A 20,949-nucleotide genomic window follows, 5' to 3' on the forward strand; every position below is an offset into this window, starting at 1 on the left:
TGAGCCATCATGTAACTTATCCCCTGCAGTGTCCAACAATATTTGAACTTACAACAGTTATTACACACCCAGTACCAACCAATGTCTTAGCAATACTACCGTTCACCTCAACATCACTAATCGGTAGTGAATGCGCCCTTGGTCCTTTAGTTGGGCAACTGTTGGCACACCAGTCACTCGACGCTCGTTTCCCTGATTGCACCTTGATGCTGTATGTCTGGGTTAACCACATCTATAACAGAATTTCTTTACGCCCGTTATTACAATATTTCTCGGCATATGTGGCCCTTCGCAACCGAAGCCAAATTCTTCAAATGAATGACTATTGCTCTGTCCACTATTCTCATGTTTGACAGTGGCCTGGCCAAAATGTCTTACTGCTGCAGTTACAGCCTAACCCTTGATGAGATATCACTCGTATTCATATCGCGAACACCGTCAGTCTGCTGTGATTCACAAGATATTTTATCAGGAAACCCATTAACAAACGATAAAACAACCAACTACTCCAAGCTAATACCTGAGAAACCAGCTAATGCACCCAAACTTCTCAGCTCATTAGCATATACTCTGCCAAGTTCATTAGTCCACCTCTTTTGTGATAATTTAGCAAAAGGTATGAACTCACTATCCGTAAACGCAGCTAATAACTTTCTCGGTATTATTTTACTTATGGACATTAATTGCTTTCAACATAAACTATAGGTTTTTCTGTTGTATTATGATGTGATTTGAATGATTTTGAGGTTTATTTCCATCGCAAATGAATACTTATCCTTCCCCGGCAAATGATATACTGTATACATAATTAATAAAATTACGACTTGTCAGCATACTGCACCCCCTCCATAGCTAATACGGCAAAACTGTGTACTGATTACAGTTTTGCCGTATTAGCTATGGAGAGGCGGGGTGCAGTATTCTGACAAGTCGTAATTTTATTAATTTTTTATATATCATTTGCCGGGGAAGGATAAGTATTCATTTCCGATGGAAATAAACCTCAAAATCATTCAAATCACATCATAATACAACAGAAAAACCTATATTTTATGTTGAAAGCAATTAATGTCCATAAGTAAAATAATACCACTTTCTCTCAATAGTATCAGCATCAGACTGTTCTGTATCAGTTAACACTAAATACACAGGCAAGGCGTCGCCCCCTACGTATAAAGGCAAAAACTTGCTACATCCTAAATTTTCTGCGGCTTGGCTACCAATTTAACTTTCTTCAGCCACGCTACTACATCTCCCTCACAGGTAAACGGTTTCAACATTTCACATGTCAGTCCTTGGATGCCATAATAATGCCTAGATGGACTGTAAATTCTTACCTTATTACGATAGAGGAACGGCCACACAATTACTTAGAGACGCCGACACAATACCCAGAAAGAGCGCTCGCAACCTACCTAACCCCACCAACTCAAAATTCAGACAGACCCACTCACCCGTCGTTAACCATCCCAACCAGGTTGCCACTCCACATACCCAGCAGGGTTGCCAGAAAGAAATAGCTGCCAATAATTCTAAAATCTACTTCACCTACCTATCTCAAAAAAATTTTAATTACTGACAAAATACAGCAGGTGTCATCATTCATCACGATAACAAACATACTTAAGACGAGACTTGACAGACCAGAACCAGCTTTCTCTAGGCCTACTTACTGCCAAGCATGTTCAATAAAGAGCAAGATCTTTCTTACTTTATATTATCTGATATATGTAGCATTACGGTGTTTTGATTTCAAAACTGAAATCACCACTGCATTTATGTGCCCCGATAGTATGCTGAAAATATAAGACATGTTCACAGCGTATGCGCATCTTTGCTAATAAGACATTTATCTGACTGACAAAAAATATTAGTTAAATTAACTTCAGTATGCTTTGCATATCCGTGAAATGTTATTCCATTTTCCCTTGAAGCATTCATGTGCCTATTTCTGCAGTCATAAGCCGTACAATGAGCGCAAATAAATAAATAAAAAATCGCAGGTCACGCCAAGCGCATACTCAATTTCTCTGCAGTGCCAACCTGGTGGCAGCACGCCAAACTACCTGGCTAGTACGAGCATCATAACATCAATTGTTACTGAACCCAGTGGTGTAGGAAAGTTGATGAACACATACCAAATACAAATTCAGCAGATCTTATAACTGATATACGGTGATTACGCGTTACAGTTGTTGAAGCTGGTTTTTTTATTGCAAAAGTAATATATAAACCCTTATGATTAGATATTTTTATGAATTGTTGAACTGAACGTGTCAAGACGTCTTCTTTACTCATTAATTACGATCATGTATCGCATCTACTAACGCAGCAAGAATCTCATGTATATATTTGAACGTAGAATTTCCTGGCCTTTTCGCCAATATATATTTTATCACTGTATGTACATTATGTCTCTTGTTATTGTTATTTGATTGACTGTTAACAAACACAAATTGCTCTCACGCAGCGTACGGATCACGGAGACCTGGGGTCGGGCACCACGTTTCCGTCTGCACGCTGCTATGCATACCTTATGCCCAGGTAATAAATCAGCGTCTTATGTAATAGTAAGATCCCCGCTGTTTGGTGCTAATTCCTACACTATTTTCGGCAGTTTCACGGATTATCACTCACCCTTAGCAACTGTTTTTGTTGGATTGTCGTTGACGTTTGGAAGCGCTTATCTTGTGGACGTCTATTGGATACCATGACTCGACATAAGAAGAAACGACCGCCGCCTTCTGGTTACTTTACGGACGAAGCTCGCCCTCCTGCTTCGAAGAGGAGACCCGGAATCGACCAGGCAACACCTCAACAATCTACCCACCTATTTTCCCCTTCGTCCTCCTCTTCCTAGCAAACCCTTCCTCCTCGACCTCCGAGGTCCTTGGACCCTCGTCCTCCTCCTCCTCCTTCCTACCCCAGTCCCCCTCACTGTTTACTCCCTCCCCTCCAGTCTCCGACACGAATGAGTACCCTCCATTACCGAAATTTCGAGTGTTTCCAGCTGAAGGATGGACCTCGTAATCTGCAGTAGTGGCCCTTCAACAAAGCAACCTTGGCATCAACATCTTAGCACGGCCGAACCACAGAGGAGAATTCACCATTACTCCAAAAGATCGAGCAACAGTCGACCTCCTGAAGGACAACACAGAATTTCAGTTACTGAGCCCACATGAGAAGCTAAACAAGGCCATCATTTGTAACTACCCAACAGAGATCCCTCTGGATCCTCTTCTGGAGCTCCCCCATATTGTGAATGTTGAGAGGTGCTTAACCAGAGATAAAGCACCCTCCCGGAAGATCCTCGAACTGGTCCCAAGCCAAGTATGGCTTAGGATATGGGGATATTTCCCCACATAGGAATTCACCCCCAGAGCCTCTCAGGTGCTACAAATGCCAGCGCTACGGCCATCACCAGGACCGTTGCAGAGGCCCTGCCATTTGTGACATCTGCAGCAAGAGGCATGAAACAAAGCTATGTCTGGAAAAGTTGAAAAAGGGGAACCTACGACACCTAAGTGCCCCAACTGTTCTGAAAAACATCATGCACGGTTCAAACGTTGCAGTGCCCGACTATCCCGCATTGCACAGTTGAAAGCAAGAGCCAATCCATCAAGACCAACTCCTACACCAGCACTGGCACCTAGACGAACGAAACCCCCAGAGCAATAACTACCAAACAAGTGGTGGAAGCAGCGCCTGTTTTGTGTCACGAGAAAGGGACTCAGGCTGAGCAGCCAATACTCCCAACCCCTCCTCCCCAACCCACTGCAAACCTTGAACCCGTTTTGTGTCACGGAAAAGAGACTCAAACTGAGCAACCAGCACACCCAACTCCTCAATCAACTCAAACCTCTCCCCTTCCTCGTCAACCCACTCCACAACCCGTCATCGAATCGCTTGGCAACCAGGAAGAACAAACACCAAAGTTGCTTTTAACTACAACAATCCTCTTTGGCATCCTAACCAAAACCGTTTACAATGCGAGGCATAAATGGGGATACAACCCAAAAAACGATTGGAAACATTTAAATGGTTATCTGAAGGAAATCCACAATCAATATGGCATTTCCATTCCCGACGATTTCCTCAGACAGCAACTCTGATAGTAGTCAATCCATTGATTGGCTACTAACTCCTGAGTCCTGTCTCCACCTAAAATTCGTCTTTTCTCCTCTTTTCGGCAGCCTCGCGTCTAACGACTGAAACTTTTCAACTGTCACTCTAACTACCACTTAGGCTATTACTTCTATTTGTGTTGCTTTCTCTAGAGCTTCAAATTCTTCATTCTCTTCATCGATCCCTACCACTAAAAGATCGATGCTTTTTTCTGTTTTTCAAAGTAAGTTAAATATGATATTAAACCTCCATAGATTTTCTTTTTTCCGATGATTGATATTTCATTTTCCTTACTGGCCATCTACCACTTGCCAGGACTCGCTACTATCGCTCTTTCTCCCCAATTGACGGGTGCCTTAGGGCTCAAAGAGGTTTGCAACCTCGCCTGTTAACCTTTCATTTCACACCACTCACTGGCATGCCCATCAATTACAAATAAAGCACTCACCTACATATCCTTAATTTCACCTTCACATCAAAAAAATTACTTATGGGCTGCTCTATGAGCAACAGCCCGTACTGGCATAAGGCCAGCTTAATCAACAACAACAACATAATAAATCAATCGGTACCCAGTTCTGTCTTCTTTGACCTTACAACTGGTGACCCAAGGAGCGACGGTAAACACAGCAGTTTTGGCTTCCCTATTAACGGACTCACTACGGCCGCTTTACCTTCAGAGAGCCTTGAACGGAACCATACAGTAACAAAGTCTAGACCTCTGAAAGCTCCTTCCTCGGAGAATACCCACACCACTAACGGACTAATTACGGCGTACCTTCTTCAGGTACGTTCTGGCGTTCTCGAATGGTTTGGCCTTGCCATTTACGATTCACGTCGTCCGTATTCAGAAGTCATTAACGGAACCACACAGCATATAGTTTTGACTTCTGATGAGCCTCAAACACCATTAACGGACTAAATACGGTGCTTGTTTCGCGTTTTGGTGTAAGTCAAAATGTCAGACACTGAGGTAAAAAGTCGTTCCGAGGACACACACATCCTCTGCATCCCCCTCTCGCCTTCGACGGCAGCAATAAGCCAGGCGATGAAACTGCCACCGTTCTTAAGGCAAAATACCGCATCCTGGTTCCTGCGGGCAGACGTCCATCCGTGTAGCTAAAATTACAGACGAGGGAAACAAAGCGGACGCCACCATGACAACGCTGCCAGAGGAGGTCTTCAACAGAATCACCCCATGGTTGGACTCGCAGCCAGGGCCGGATTTAGAAATTAGGGGCCCTGGTGCACTTACGTTTAGGGAGGCCCCCCCCCTCCCCAAAAAGAAATTGAATCATCTATAAAGAAGAAAGTTTAATTAATTTATCAAACGAGGAAATGGGTAATGTAAGGTTTTGAATCAAGTTTTTTTTTTTTAATTCTTAGAATTTCATAGACTAAGAATAACTTTGGCCACATTACTCAGTTTATATTATATGGCAAATTGTGATCAAGAAAAGGTATGGATTATTATGGTGCATATATTTCTTCAATTTTAAATTACTGTTAATTTTTTTTACAGTGCCTACAAAAATTCCCTCCTTCTACACCTTACCTTAGTAAATTCTTTAACTAAATCATCAAAATGTATCTTTTTTATAACACTACTTTCTACATCTAACGAACATAAAACACTTAACCTTTCATCAGTTTATTGAGGTCCTAAGATGATTTTTATTAGTGCCAATTTGCTAAATGACCTTTCTCCTGAACAATTAGTAACCATCATGCTAAGATATATTCTAAGTGCTACACTAACATTTGGAAAGGTATCAGCAAGCCCTTCATCATGTAACAAAATTGCCTGTTGGGATGGAGTGACACATGATCTGAGCTTGGCAAAAGCTGCAAATTGGATAATTTCCTCAGCAAACACACTACTGTCATTGAAGTCCTTAGGAAAAGCACTGACAAATTTCTCAACCTCTGTTTTTATCTCAGCATCAGATAAAGTTCATAAATTGACTACTACTTTGAATCTACCATACACCAATTGGTTTGCTACCTCCGTTGTTGTCAGGCAACAGACAATTGATCTAAAATGACATTGAAAGTTTCACATCTGAATTTTTCTCTGGGGGAAAAATCTACTTCCTCTGAGGCTGAAGTTGTGTTTGTATCATATCGCTTATTTCTCTTTCATGGCCTTTCTTTAGCTGATTTGTATTCTGTGTTGCCACATAAATTCTTGGCCTCTAGCTCCAGCTCTTCATACTTTTCTCTAAGTGATTTTAGAAACTTTTTGGGGGGCCCCCTCAGACAGGGGGTGCCTGGGCAATTGCCCCCTATGCCCCCCTATAAATCCGGTCCTGCTCGCAGCTGGGCAAAGTCAAGTACAAAGACCTATGAAAGAAACTCATAGACACATACTCCATGCCCATCCCAGAGAGAGCCCAACGCGCCCTTGACCTGTTGAACCAGCCTGTGGGGGACGCATCACCCAGGGACGCCTGGGACGAACTACAAGGTCTCCTGATGTTGCCATGCTTCGACTTAGACGGATGGAGGAAGGAGATCAGCTTGTCGTGGGAAATATTCCCGCGGCGCCTTCTGCAGGAGGTGAGGGCACAAATCGTGGAAGCAGACGCGCTCGCAATGGACGCATTGGTGAGCGTCGCACACAAACTCCATGAGGCCACCAAGGCCTCCAAGCACGCTGCAACACCTGCAGCCTGCAAGCAGAAGAAGCCGAGGAGGGGGACACACATGTAGTATACAGGAAGGAGCTGCCGCAGCAGCAGAAGATGAGGACAAATCCAGCCTGGTGTTACTTCCATCGGAGGTTCGGAAAGGACGCCAAGAATTGCAGGGCCCCCTGTTCTTTCACAAAAAACTTGGAAGGCGGCCACCCATAGCAGCAATGGCCGCAAACCTTAGAGAATCCCAGCCAGTAGGATTCTTCATCCATGACGCCATATCGGGATGATGGATGCTGATAGACATGGGGGCTATGCAGTCGGTATTTCTGCCGTCAGGGGAGGACCATGACAGCACGTCCGGCGCTGCAGCTGCACTAGTGGCTGCAAATGGAAGCCCCATCCGCTGCTACGGAACTCAGATCCACAGAATATCCATCCTGGGCCATAAATACGAATGGCCCTTCATCATCGTGGATGTCAAGTTTCCCTTACTAGTTGCCGATTTCCTTGCACAACATGGACTGCTGATAGACGTCGGCCGAAAACACCTGCTGGATACCGGAACCTGCTGCTCCCGACCGCTCTCCACCAGACAGGGAATGCCCGCCATATGTTCCATCTCATCGAACAAATATAGCGCCCTCCTGCACAAATTCCCAGATGTCTTCAAGCCAGAACTACGTCAGGTGCCAGGTACCCAGGCCAAGCACAGCATCCATCACCACATCACTACCACAGGCCCGCCGACACATGCCAAGTTCCGCCGCCTGCCACCCAAGAAACTCCAGGATGCTAAACGAGTATTCGCCGAGATGGAAAGGATGGGTATCTGCACAAAGGCATCGAGCCCATGAGCGTTCCCCCTCCACATGGTGAAGAAACCAGATGGTTCGTGAGGCCCTGTGGGGACTATTGTCAGCTGAACCTAGTGACAACACCGGACCACTATCCCCTGCCACACATGCAGAACCTAACAGGAGCCCTGCATGGGGCCAAGATATCCACAAAAATGGATTTGCTCACGTCCTATTTTCAGGTGCCAGTACATCCCGACGACGTTCCAAAGACAGCCATAATCATGCCATTCGGGACATATACCTTCTCCTACTGGAACCACATTCCAACGCCTGATGGACAGCATCTTGGGGGAACTATCTTTCTGCATCTGCTACGTGGACGGCATCCTAATCTTCTCCAGGTCCCCGGAGAAGCACCTGGGCCACAGGGCTGTGCTGAAACGCCTCCAGGAGAACGGATTAGTCGTCAGATTTGACAAATGTACCTTCAGAGTGGAGAAGGTAGACTTCCTGGGACATGAGGTCTCTCCGACAGGTGTCCGCCCCATGGCCTCCAAGGTGGATGCAGTGAAGGATTTTCCAACACCAAAAACGATCAAGTCCCTGCAGGCAGGAGTTCCTCGGCATGGTCAACTACTACTGACGATTCGTGCCGGACATCGCCTGCATCATGTATCCCCTAACCGGAGTGCTGACGGGGAAGCCAAAAGCACTGACTTGGGAAGCCCTGCAGCAAAAGGCGTTCGAACAGACGAAGGCAGTCCTCACCAAAGCCACCACCTTAATATATCAAGACCCCACCACCCCTCTGAGACTTACCATCGATGCCAGCAACGTCGCTTGCGGAGCCGTGCTGGAGCAGATAGTAGACGGTTCCCCCCCTGCCCGCTTGCCTTTTATAGCCGCAAGTTAAAGCTGCCAGATACCCGCTACAGTGCATTGGATTGGGAACTGCTGGCAATCTACCAAGCCGTGCGGCACTTAAAGTACCTCTTGGATGGCAGCCCATTCACCGTCTTGACAGACCACAAGCCGTTGGTACATGCGTTCACGAAGGCGGGAGACGCATGGTCGGCAAGACAGCTATGGCACCTGGCTGCTATCTCCGAATTCGGATGCACCATCAGTTATGTCCCTGGCAAGAAGAACCGGGTAGCCAACGCCCTACCAAGGATTGAAATAAATTCAGTCCACCTGGGCATAGACTATGAAGGCCTCGCGAAGGAACAGGCCGCACACCAGGAAACAGCAGCCTACTGCAGGGCACTTACTGTACTGAAGTGGGAAGACGTGCCAATTGGTGAATCCGGATCGACACTTCTCTGCGACACCAACACAGGACACCCACGCCCCCTGATACCCGCGTCACGAAGAAAGCAGGCATTCAACATCATCCACAGGCTGTCCCATCCATCAGGACGAACAACAACGCACCTGATGACAGAAATTCATGTGGCACGGGATCAGGAAGGACATACGAGGATGGGCGAAGAACTGCATACCATGCCACACAAGTAAGATCACAAGGCACACGGAATCAGGCATCGGAGACTTCCCTCAACCACGACGGCGTTTCGGGCACATCCACGTAAACGTTGTAGGACCTCTGCCGCAATCAGGGGGCGTCAGATACCTCCTGACAATCACAGACCTTTCCACAAGATGGCTGGAAGCAATCCCAATGGTAGAAGCATCAACAAGCGCCTGCATGGAAGCCCTACTATCAAGTGGGATAAGCCGTTTTGGTGTGCCGGACAATATAACTACAGACAGGGGCCCCGCATTCTTATCGGAACTCTGGATCTCCCTGGTACGCCTGATAGGAACAACACTCCACAGTACGACGGCATACAACCCTGCGGCCAACGGTATGGTGGAGAGGACCCACCATTCATTGAAAGCAGCTCTGATGGCACATTGCACTGACGAGAATTGGAAGGTGCAGCTGCCCTGGGTCCTGCTGGGTCTCCGCACTGCACTGAGGGCAAATGGTGAGGAATCTCCCACAGAAAAAGTCTACGGCGAAGAATTGGCTGTACCTGGAGAATTCTTTCCCACGGAGCCGGACGACCCGGATACACCCCTTCCAAGACTAAGAGAAATTGCAAAGAAGTTCGCACCCTGCCAGAAGACTTTCGCGGACAGGACCCAAAACTTCAGCCCAGAAGACCTGAAAACGTGTACACACGTCTTCATGAGGAACGACGCCCACCGCCCACCCTTGACCAGACCACACAGAGGACCATACCCACCTCGTCAACATCCATGGGTGGGAAGACTGGATATCTATCGACAGGCTAAAGTCAGCCTTCCTAATGGACAGCGGAACTCGAAAGGAAACCGGCAGACGTCCCAGAATTCTTCCACAAAACAAGACCTCGGCATCCTGAAATGAGGCCGAGGACGTCCCAAGGGCTGCACTAAGGATGTCATCCGCCCGGCAAAACTGCCAGACGACTCAGCAGTCAAAACCGCCCCACAACCGCAGATATCAAGAACTCAAGGTCGGCTCCTGCTCCCAAGAAGATACCGTGATTTACATTCAACAGGTCTTCCAATCGCTATTTCATAATAATTGTCTTGGGGGGGGTGGGAGTACTTGTAAAGACGTCTTCGTTACCCATTAATTACGATCATGTATCGCATCTACTGTATTAACACAGCAAGAATCTCATATATATATTTGTATGTAGAATTTCCTGGCCTTTTCGCCAATATGTTTTATCACTGTATGTACATTATGTCTCTTGTTATTGTTATTAGATTGACTGTTAACAAACACAAATTGCTCCCACTCAGCGTACAGGTCACAGAGACCTGGAGTCAGGCACCATGTTTCCGTCCGCACACTGCTATGTATACCTTACGCCCAGGTAACAAATCAATCAGTACCCAGTTTTGTCTTCTTTGACCTCACAAACTGAATATAGAATTTAGGCCAAAGGCCAAGCACTGGGACCTATGAGGTCATTCAGCAATGAAACAGAAATTGACAGTACAGTAAAAGGTTTGAAAGTGTAACAGGAGGAAAACCTTTGCAGTTGCACTATGAATCAATTGTTGGGAGAGGGTTGAAAGTAAGATGGAAGAAAGAGAACATGAAAGGAGGCACAGTAAAAGGAACGAAAGGGGTTGCAGCTAGGGGCTGAAGGCACACTGCAAGGAACCTTAAGTAATGCCTACAGTGCATCGCATGAGGTGCACTGACGTCACTAACCCCATACTAGGATGGTTCCAATATGTGTGAACCTTAGCTTGTTACAAGTAGTCTGTGCTGACGTCTGAACTTCTGAAGGCGAGATTGGTGACTCAAGTTACAGGCTGTTCCAAGCGTGAGGTCAGCCCATATTACACGTTGCACGTAACCAAGTCCAAAACCAATTGGTTGTGCTAGTGACTCCATTAGTTAATCAGCATTATAATGTTAAGTTTAGTTTCCTTTCCTATTTAATTAAGTGATATTATTTTCAAAAAGTTTTATATTCCTAAGAAGCATGGAAGATTTTTTTTTACCTGCACTGTTGCTTAATGGCTTGGCTCAAATTTTTGAAAATTCCGTACCAAATTCTTGTTCATTTCATTAAAAGGAAATTTTTCTTATATTTACCTCCCAATGTCACCTTTCAAAGAGCATAGTTAACTCTAATTCATTAAATATATCTACAGTATACAGTACAGTACTCTATGTAGCAACCTTTTCTATGATATTTACACATTTAACATAACCTTAATTTCAGAGCTGTATCCAAGTAAAATTTATTGTAGTATACTATATTTATAAAAATGTACTTGACTGATTATTGGAATAGGCATACTTGTACAATTGGTGCATGTCCCTCACTTTCCGATAGCTACAAGAACAAGAGTAAACAATGACTAGCTTTAAAAGAGAACCCAGACCATATGCAGAAAAGAACTCTAAATGACAATGCAAAATTACCCCCATGCCTGGAAATTAATACAAATCAGCCATGGGAACTATAGGCTTGAGATTACATACTATAAGCTCTTCAGTCATGTATGCTTCACCTGTCGAGCCTAGCCATCTTAATTTAGGTTAATATGTCACCCTGACTCCTCCATCTGTAAGAGTAACAATACACACAGACGCCTCATTGACAGGTTGGGGAGGCCATTGGGAGGACTGCCAGTGGGCAGGGAGGTGGTCAGCACTTTAAGGAAGTGTCATATTAATTCTCCCGGGAACTGATGGCCATCTTTTGTCTCTCAAAAAAACTCAAACCTCCAGAAGAGACACATTCTGTTGGTTCTAGTCAACACGACCGCAATGTCCTGCATAGGTAAATACCTTACTATAATGTATTTATACACTTTTGTATAATAATCTTTACGATAAAAGAGTACCTCTTTAATAAAACGTCATATTAATCAGTCAAATATGATAGTAATTCCTTTCCCCATAAGACTTGGCATTAATATAGACAGCTTCTAAGCTGAAACTAAAACAATATTTTACAAAGTTAATGATTTTATTACAAAGACAGGAGGTTTAAACGTCAAATATTTTTCAAATAGAGAACAGTATTATATACAGACATTCACATTTATAATCAAAATCTCAGCAAAAAACAAGTTATCTTGAAAGTACCAGTAAATTTTAATTTTAAGCATATGGTTTCACTGGTCCTCATCATCTTCTTAAATCTTAAGCCTTTAGTGCTGGCTCCCATCTTTAAAAACGTCTGCAAAAACACTCAACTCACTTTGTTCACCAGATGGATTTTCTACTAATTCATCTTTCACACCTGTAAAGTACTGTACTTCAAAAAGTAGGAAACCATTATCAAACTATTAAGAGAAATCTTGTAAAAGAACACTTCCTTTGACAATCTATGTCACGTACAAAGATAACTGAGTATAATAAAATAAATACCCAAAGCATGCTATATAGTTCATACATAGTCTATATCAACAATGACCCTTTATCAAGTACTGTACTAAAAACCCATCTAACTGTCTTAAACAATTTTCATTAAATTTGAAAAGGTATCTGTTACTATCAAGATGCAAGCAAATGACAACTCTACATATACTATTTTATAACTTATTCTTGTTCCTTTTATATTCTTTATAATATCATTTCATCATCATCGCTAATACTATATTTTGGGAATAACATTTCTAACTTGGGGATTTATAATTTGATAATTGCTTCAGAATAAAAGAGCAATGACTTTTCATGTGCCATATATAAGAATCCTTTACTTCACTTAAAACATAATGCCAAAACATAAATGTTCAATGAGTGATTCAATTGTAAAAAAACTACAGTCATTCTCGTGAGAGAACATTTTTTCAAGGATAGGGAAAGAAATCCTATCTATTTTGCCATCAATCACTTAATGTCTTAAGACAGCTCAAACAGTCCATGTGAGGAACAAACGAAAGATGAAAAAAAGAATGCTTTAAACTTTTCATGATGTAAAGTTGATGTTGATGTCACTTTGAATTTGATTACCTGCACTTTATTGTACAATTTCAAAAAATGGAAAACATCTAAAAGAAAAAGTCAAAATAACATGTTGAAGTTCATGACCACATTTGACATCATCAGAATCTCAAGGGGATAAAAACTGTGTCTCCACCCATTATATAAAACTCGCACTTTACTTCAGCTGAAAAGCTACTGGGGTGTGAGGTGATGAATTAGACTTCTACCCCTCTTTGTCTAACTAGATACCTAGTTATTTTTATAAAACATGCACTTATTTGTGAAGATGCCATGTCCACAGGTGAACATTAAAACAATCCACTAAGATGATAAAATTAAATTGTAAATAATTCATAACTGCATAATAAATGGTCCCTTTATTTAGTGAAGACAAGAACTTCAAAACTAAATTTGTAGTACAGCTAGAGTTTGAGAGTCACATTCATCTCTTTAGAGATACTCTTCTGAATCTGGTTGCAAAATAACAAATATATATGTGGGGTATTAGTGCCCTTATGGCTATAAGAACTATCATCATTAGTTCATTTTGACTTTTTAGAGAGGAAACAAAAGTTTAAAGAAAGATCATCACTTTTTTTAGTAGCAAACATACTATATAGAGGAGAGAAGTGTTATATATTTATTCAGGGAGAATATTTATAAATTCCACGATCAATACCAATAAATTACAATGCCTGTCTTGGTCATTACAAGGCTCACTGCAGCATCTGGGCTATCCTTTGCAAATGATCCTGCAGATCTGTAACAGAATAAGTACATAAGGATAGAATGATAAGGAAGAATTCAGTAAGCTTATACTGTCCTGCACATATTTATAAGGTAGTAACCATGCAAAGCTGAACCTGTTGTGATGAACTGGCATATAATTTTCTTCGTATTTCTACAGGTATATCCATATATTGCACCAATATTAATATAAGTAAACTTTCTCACCTGCTGGAAGAATTGGTGGAATGATGGTTTCCTGTATCTTCACCTTCAGAATCATTGATCCAACCTCTACTTCTTGCAAATGGCAAAAGACTAGATCGTTGTAAATAGACATACTTAATCTGAAACAAGTAAATGCAAAGTCACAAATCACATTCTCATGTAAAAGGGCTTCATAAGTGACATAGACATGTCAAATATGAAGCCCTTCTCAAACTTAAAAGTTAAGGGCAAAGTTATATAAAAAAAAAAATCTAAAAAATCTGCAACCATAATTTCACATTTTCAAAAATAATTTTTATAATAAGGACATACACGTTAATGAAGAGACATAAAGACAATTTCCTTTCATAATATCTATGTAAGTTGGTCTACCTTTGTACCAAACTTGTTTGAAATCCTTTTAATTGTGCATGACTTGCAAAGACAACTTCAGTATGATAAACAAAATTACTGACAATCTCTCTTCATGGACATTTATACATAACATTCTACAATTGCTCAAAGTCTGACTGAAACGCTGTCAACTTTGTACGAAGAGTTACAATGACAAGGCAAGTCTGGCAGACTTACAGGCAACAATCTCCCTTCACGCACAGTTATGAATGATGGTCTACCACTGTGCTAGTTGAAAATCCATTCAAGAACGTAGGAGAACTGCACTGACAATAAATACGAAGACTAACAGTCTTCTTTCATGCATATCTACTTCTGAAATATTAGGTGGGACCCTTCACAGCACACACACAGACCACAACACACAGTAACACAATGACCAGCAATGCTGCTAGCAATGCAACGGAAGCCACATGATCCAGGGAAAGCACTGCTTATAAAGACCACTTGCAAAACATTCACAATAGCAGCAAATGATTATCAGACTGGACAAAGTGGGAAAATGCTCATTACTGCGTGCATTGATACTTTCTGGATGCCGCCAATTAGAAACCAATATATTTAGGATACATGTCTACCACCCATTAAAAAGCAAAAAAAAACACGACGACACGCGTTTCCACAAATGGCAGGCAACCTTACATAAAACATGAGTGCTTTTCCACTCACGCACCGTCTACCATACGCTACTGAAATTATGACATCTCTGTGTCAGCATATTAAAAGTGATAAACAAAGTGATGTATTGTATGGTGACTGTTAGGTGACACTGTGCATTGTTATTTTGATTGGTGTAAGACAAATTGGAATTGTGAAAAAATGTGAAAATCTGTAGAAAAATGTGAAAATCTGTAGAAGTGATAATAGATTAGCATAGATGAAAGGATGATTCAGTTTAAGGTGGTTTGGTCATGTGGAAAGAATGAACAATTGGTTGGTGAAAAGTGAGTACATATTACTGAACAGGAAAAAATAAAGGCTAATATCAATCACAAGCAATAATAATTCATTCAAACTAAATTTCAAAACAAATATAAATCAAATACTATGATTCACTGAAGATAACAATGTGCAAGCAATGAAATACCTAAAAAAGCAACACGTTTGGGGATGGTTTCTGGTACACAAAGAGTAAGTCCACTTGAAAGCAGATAAAATAAAAATTTGATAAGTTTCATAAGTGAGAGAAAAATTATCCATTTCTGTAGGGGGGCCTCAGCCTTCTAGTTACCTACGGCTGGCAATACTTCTGGAATTCAGCACCTGGTATGACCACCAAAACCAGCAAGATAATACTTTTTGTAAAACATAAGTCTGTTATATGAATACATAAAGATACACAAACAGTATGTGACACTGGGCACCATTATAGAATTTATGCATGTTGCAGAACAAAAGTAAACATGATACCCCTGGGATGGTTTGCTCAAACCAACAGTGAACACTCAGAAGTTAAAACATTAAGGACAGTTATGTACAAGTACACAAAAGATTTGTCTATAAATAATTTCACCCATATTACAGTATGTATATCTCCTTTCTAAAGATTCTATAGCATAATTTTACTTTCGTAAAGTAATGCAATGTTATACAGTCCTCCATGTTTTACCTACCCGTTTGGTCATTTTTGTAGGATGTAATTTCTTAACTTTTTCTCCTTCTTTGTCCAATATATCATAGAACGTATCTTGGAAATCTTTTGAAGACATAACTTCTCGAGAGACCACACTGTGAGTTTGTGAACGCTCTTTACGAACCACAGCTTTGTGCTTTTCAATTGCACTAAATAACTGAACAACACCTCTGAAACAAAGTTAATATTATTGTTATTGCTATTTCTCTCTCTCACCATTCAAAGTGCAAATATTCTTACTTAACAAGCATAAAAGGACATAAACTTGAAATGCGGTCTTCCATAAAAAATGTCTGTGATAAAAGTTAGAAACTGAAAAGCAAGGTTAAAAAATAACACATTTACAAAAATAATACAACACAAACACCAAACAATGGAAAAACTTGTAATTTCATATGGTGCTTAAAAGTAATATCAGAGGCACTCTCAAACAAATAAGAATTAGTATCAATAACACTGCAAGGGAGACTGTTCCTAAGTTTTACAGCAAAGGAAATGAAAAATTGCTGGTATAGGGCAGCATGATGTAGTGGCATCTGAACAGAGCATGGGTACTGGCACTCTTACAAGGCGAGATATACTAGAGTATTTCCTTATATGCAGACACTACAAAAATTAAAAGCAGGAATTATCCAATGGCTAAAAGTCTAAGATATCTTGAGATAACTTTGTTGGGTTGACAAATGATAATGCAAGGTGTAAAGCCACCAATAATTGCTGACATTTCAACTTGCCTAAAACAGATCTTGCAATAAGTACAGGATTGGATCCCATCTGATGAAAGCATCGGAACATCTTCCAAGACAAATCATCTAAGTTACCAGTAAAAATACCAGCTCCATTGGTATCCAGTACATGGGAATCAGAAGTTGAAAGAACTAAGAAAACAAATGTTTTAAAGCCAAGAAAGACATAATATAAGTTTCATCTCTATAGCATATCTCCACAAATATTTTCTTTCACAAATAGTATTATGTATTCCATTAAATGATATTTTAATGATAAAATAAAGTTTGTTCATACTTACTGGCAGATTCTGGAGCTCAGTCTCGAAGGTCGACAGGATCTTCTGCTTTGCTGCGGGTTCAACTCTGTTCAGCCTACAGTAGCAGTTGTCTTTGCATGGGAGATACCCCCATGGCATCACCCAAGGACGCTGCTTCTTTAACATCCATTTTACTTGCCTCAACTAGTTCTCCTGCACTGCTAGAGGAGATAAAGGTAAGTAGTAAGTGAAGAAATGCATGCACACTCCTCCCTCCTCCTTACCCAATTCTGCCCCTCTTCCTTTTGCAGGAAGTAGACCAGGAAGCCTTCTCACAAGAGTTCCCACCACTTTAAGTGAGCCTCCCTTCTATGGTCTGTGGTGGTGTTTGCTTACCTACAAGTAGAGATGTCTACCATAGGTGGGGTTAATGTTGGGGTTACTGAACTTGCTAGGAGTCCGTTGTTTTCCATAACACTTATTGTTATGATGACCCTGATGGTACCTTCACAGCCACAAGCCAAGTGTATCCCAATCTACTGAGCCTTCTCATTGAGGGACTCGATAGATTCTTTCATGACCATGCAGCTTTAGCAGCCCTATTTGCTGAGGTACCACCAGCTCATGAAACCAGTTTTGTTTCACGGCTGGATACTAACCAGCAGCTCATGTGAAAGAGATTTTCTTGCAGACCTGCACAGACAATGCAATAGACCATCTATAAGTCCATGTCAGTTATGTCTCATTCTAAGTGGTTCACCTTCCACTGATGTCAAAAAGGAATACAGTAAACCCCCCATATTTGCGTTCTCATGGTTCGCGGAATCACGCATTCGCGTGTTTCTCTGTGGAACATATCTAGCCATTATTCGCGGAAAATTCGCCCATTCGCGGTATTTTTCACTGAGAAATATTCACTAATTACTCTATTTTCATATATTTTCATGAATATATGCACTTTTTGTGATAAAACTATTAAAATACTCAGGTATAAGCATTTTTACAGGTTTTTTCTTGGTTTAAGCTATCAAAATGGGTAGTTCTAAGTGTTTTTAGAGGGGTTTTAAGCATTCGCGGATTTGACCTATTCGCGGGGGGGTGTGTCAATAAGGTCTGCTAAACCTTTAATTTCAAAGTGTCTAGGCCAAGGGTTAGAAGGCCTATCATTCTTAGCCAGAACTTGGCCTTAAGAATAGACAGCATTGGGCTCCTGAAAGCCCAGACTCTGACCTCGAACTTCTCTCACTCCTCTTCTTTATTTAATGCCGTTCCAGTAACAGCCTGAATTCCTGTCTGGAGATCATGGACTAAACATCTTGAGCATTACGTCCAAGTTCCAAGCAGAAATCCTGAGAACCTTGGGCGTCTTGAAACTCCTTCGTGGAGGTCTTATTGTCAGACAACTCATTTCTGTATCTGAGGCTAGCGATAAACTGATTGTGCCCAACTGCTGCTGTCGAGTTTTTCTCTTAACCAAGGACAAAGTCAACCTGACTCACAGTGATACCCAGGAGAAGATATGGACTTCTTTCAGACAGGTTAGGTGGATCTATTAGGATCCCCCTTGAGTATGTGATCCTTTAGAGACAGAACTGGCTCTAGCGATGGTGTGCCACCTCATGAAAAACCCTTAGCTCTGACCAAGTTTAGATGTCTGAAAGCAGTCCAGGTTCAGGCGGGAGATCAAGATATCTCTCGTGAAGTGGGTTTCCTTCATGAGCAGGTCTGCTCTCATAGGAAAGATTCTTGGAACATCTGCCAACCAGAAACTCGAGAACCAGTGGTTCCCGGCATTTCGGAAGGCCTGAAGAAATCTCTGTCAGTTTTGCTGGAAAGATGTAGTCTCCTTCTGTACCCTTACTGAAACCTAGGACCCAGTGAGACAGCTTAAAGCGAGCTGTTTCATTCTTAACACTTGTTGCCAAGAGCATGTGACATATTTCATGTGTCTGATGACCCACCATATTCCCCTTTATTCTTACAAAGGCTATGTTCATGGCAGGTGGTAAGGGACTTGCCCACTGGTGAAAAGTGGACTGAGTAGTTCGCTGCAGCACACGTAATCAGTGGGTCTTGCATAACAGCGGCCCTTTAGTGATATAAGGAACAAGTATCTATTAGAAAACTTCTGATCGACACTTCTGTGGATTTTTCTGGAACTTATCATTAATTATTAGGGAAAATTAGGTGATTATGATTTTTCTATGAGAAATATTAACTAATCACTGTATTTTTGTGTTATTTTCATGACTAAACACACTTTTTATGATAAAAAATTATTTAATAATTTTCAAATACAGTATTAATATTAAAGTAAACAGAGCAAACTATCAGTAAAATGTATTTATTTTTCAATGCACATTAAATATTAAGATACTGTTTACAGTACGTACCTTCCCAAGAGTTTCCCCCATGTACAGTATACTGTACATAGAAAACAGGGCTGCTTCAATATTGTATGAGAGAAAATGGATGTAACCCTAAACAATCGTCGAAAATCATAAGAAATTCTTCTTTAAATCCTTTGGGTGTCTTGAAAACAATGTAACCTGGATTTAAATGAGCTTTTCATAAAAACTCCCAAATTTGACCATTCTGCTGTTTTGATTGAGGCTTATCTACAAGAAAAAACACTTGGAATTTCACTTAAAATATATCAAATCTAACCTAATTTTTCCTAACTATTGAAATGCAAAAAGTACTTATAGCATGGTAAATATGAAAAAATGAATGACAGAGTAAGTCATGTTTATCTATAAAACTACAAAAAACAAATAAGTATACATGTTACAAATGCATAAAAATCTCTCTCTATCTCAGAGAGGGAAAAATCAAATACTACTCACCCTCTTGGTAGTGTATGCAAATACCTTGATATACAATAGAGAGAGAGATGGCGATTTACTTACTTAAATATCAGGTGACTAATCATGATTATTACAGATAAAAGAGAATACAAAAAATATTGTAACTGAAAAATGATATTTTAATGATAAAATAAAAGTTTTGTTCATACTTACCTGCGAATATATATGGCTGTAATCTCGAAGTCGACAAATTTCAAAGTTACATGGCACCGCAGATGCTCAATTGGAGTGGTTAGTACATTCCATGTGGGGTTATCAGAACCATTCATTTTCTGTTCCAGATTTTTAACGCCACTGACTCCTGAGGAGGAGGGGGCAATATGAATATATATATCTGCCAGGCCAAGTATGACAACTTTGTTTTATCATTAAAGATATCCATTTGTTCATGAGACTTACCACTGCCAGATATATATATATAGCCTGAATCCACCTTTGGAGGGGGTAGGAGGCCAGCCAGAAATAGAAAAACAGTTATTGGTAAGTATTTTGGTTCCTTATCTGATAGCGTGGCGACTGAGTGGTTACTGTATCTCTAGTCTGCTTCTGCTTTACTAGAGAGACCCAGCGAGGTAGTGACCTATATAGCTGGCGACTTCTAGATGATCTGTCCCAGCGGGGCGTGACCACAATGTGACTAGATCGCAGACCATACAAAGAGGACAGAGCATTACTAACCACCTAACCAACACCTAAGCGTTAGTTTGCAAAGGATTGGAAGACTGCCTCCAGTAGTCGACCCAGCAACCATAAAAACACAATTAAAAAGGGATAGGATCAGAGTTACCCCCTGTCCCCAAGGTTGCTGAAGCACAATGTATGGTCCCCAATGAAAACAATTTTCGTATGCTACCTAAAATCTTGCCATTAGTGTGAGGCAAAATGTAATTTGACTATGAAAATGTTTTGTTTATAATGTCACTGTGGCCTTTTTTCTAAAACTTTCTGGAGATAGTCAGGATCACCTGTATGATGCCGTTAACTCTCAAAAATTTTATTTTGGAGTCGTCACAACTCCCCTTAAGACAAGAACAACGTCCCGGGTGGAGAGAGAGGAGTGCCGGTTGACATAAATTTAACTGGTTGCCTAAGAAACACCATAAA

The 20,949-nt window shown here is 41.3% G+C and overlaps 1 protein-coding gene across 3 annotated transcripts in view; it reads right to left on the reverse strand.

Annotated features, from left to right (window-relative positions):
- Nucleotides 1–15,976: 15,976 nt before the first annotated feature.
- LOC136835313 (high mobility group nucleosome-binding domain-containing protein 5-like) overlaps nucleotides 15,977–20,949 on the reverse strand; it is a 28,510-nt gene continuing 23,537 nt past the window's right edge. For all 3 annotated transcript variants that reach the window (XM_067098639.1, XM_067098640.1, XM_067098641.1), the window contains exon 4: nucleotides 15,977–16,163. In XM_067098639.1, coding sequence (XP_066954740.1) covers nucleotides 16,143–16,163 — 21 coding nt within the window. In that variant the 3' untranslated portion in view covers nucleotides 15,977–16,142. The remainder of the gene's footprint in view (nucleotides 16,164–20,949) is intronic.

The sequence above is a fragment of the Macrobrachium rosenbergii genome, chromosome 55 (genome assembly GCF_040412425.1).
Source record: "Macrobrachium rosenbergii isolate ZJJX-2024 chromosome 55, ASM4041242v1, whole genome shotgun sequence".
NCBI lineage: Eukaryota > Metazoa > Arthropoda > Malacostraca > Decapoda > Palaemonidae > Macrobrachium > Macrobrachium rosenbergii.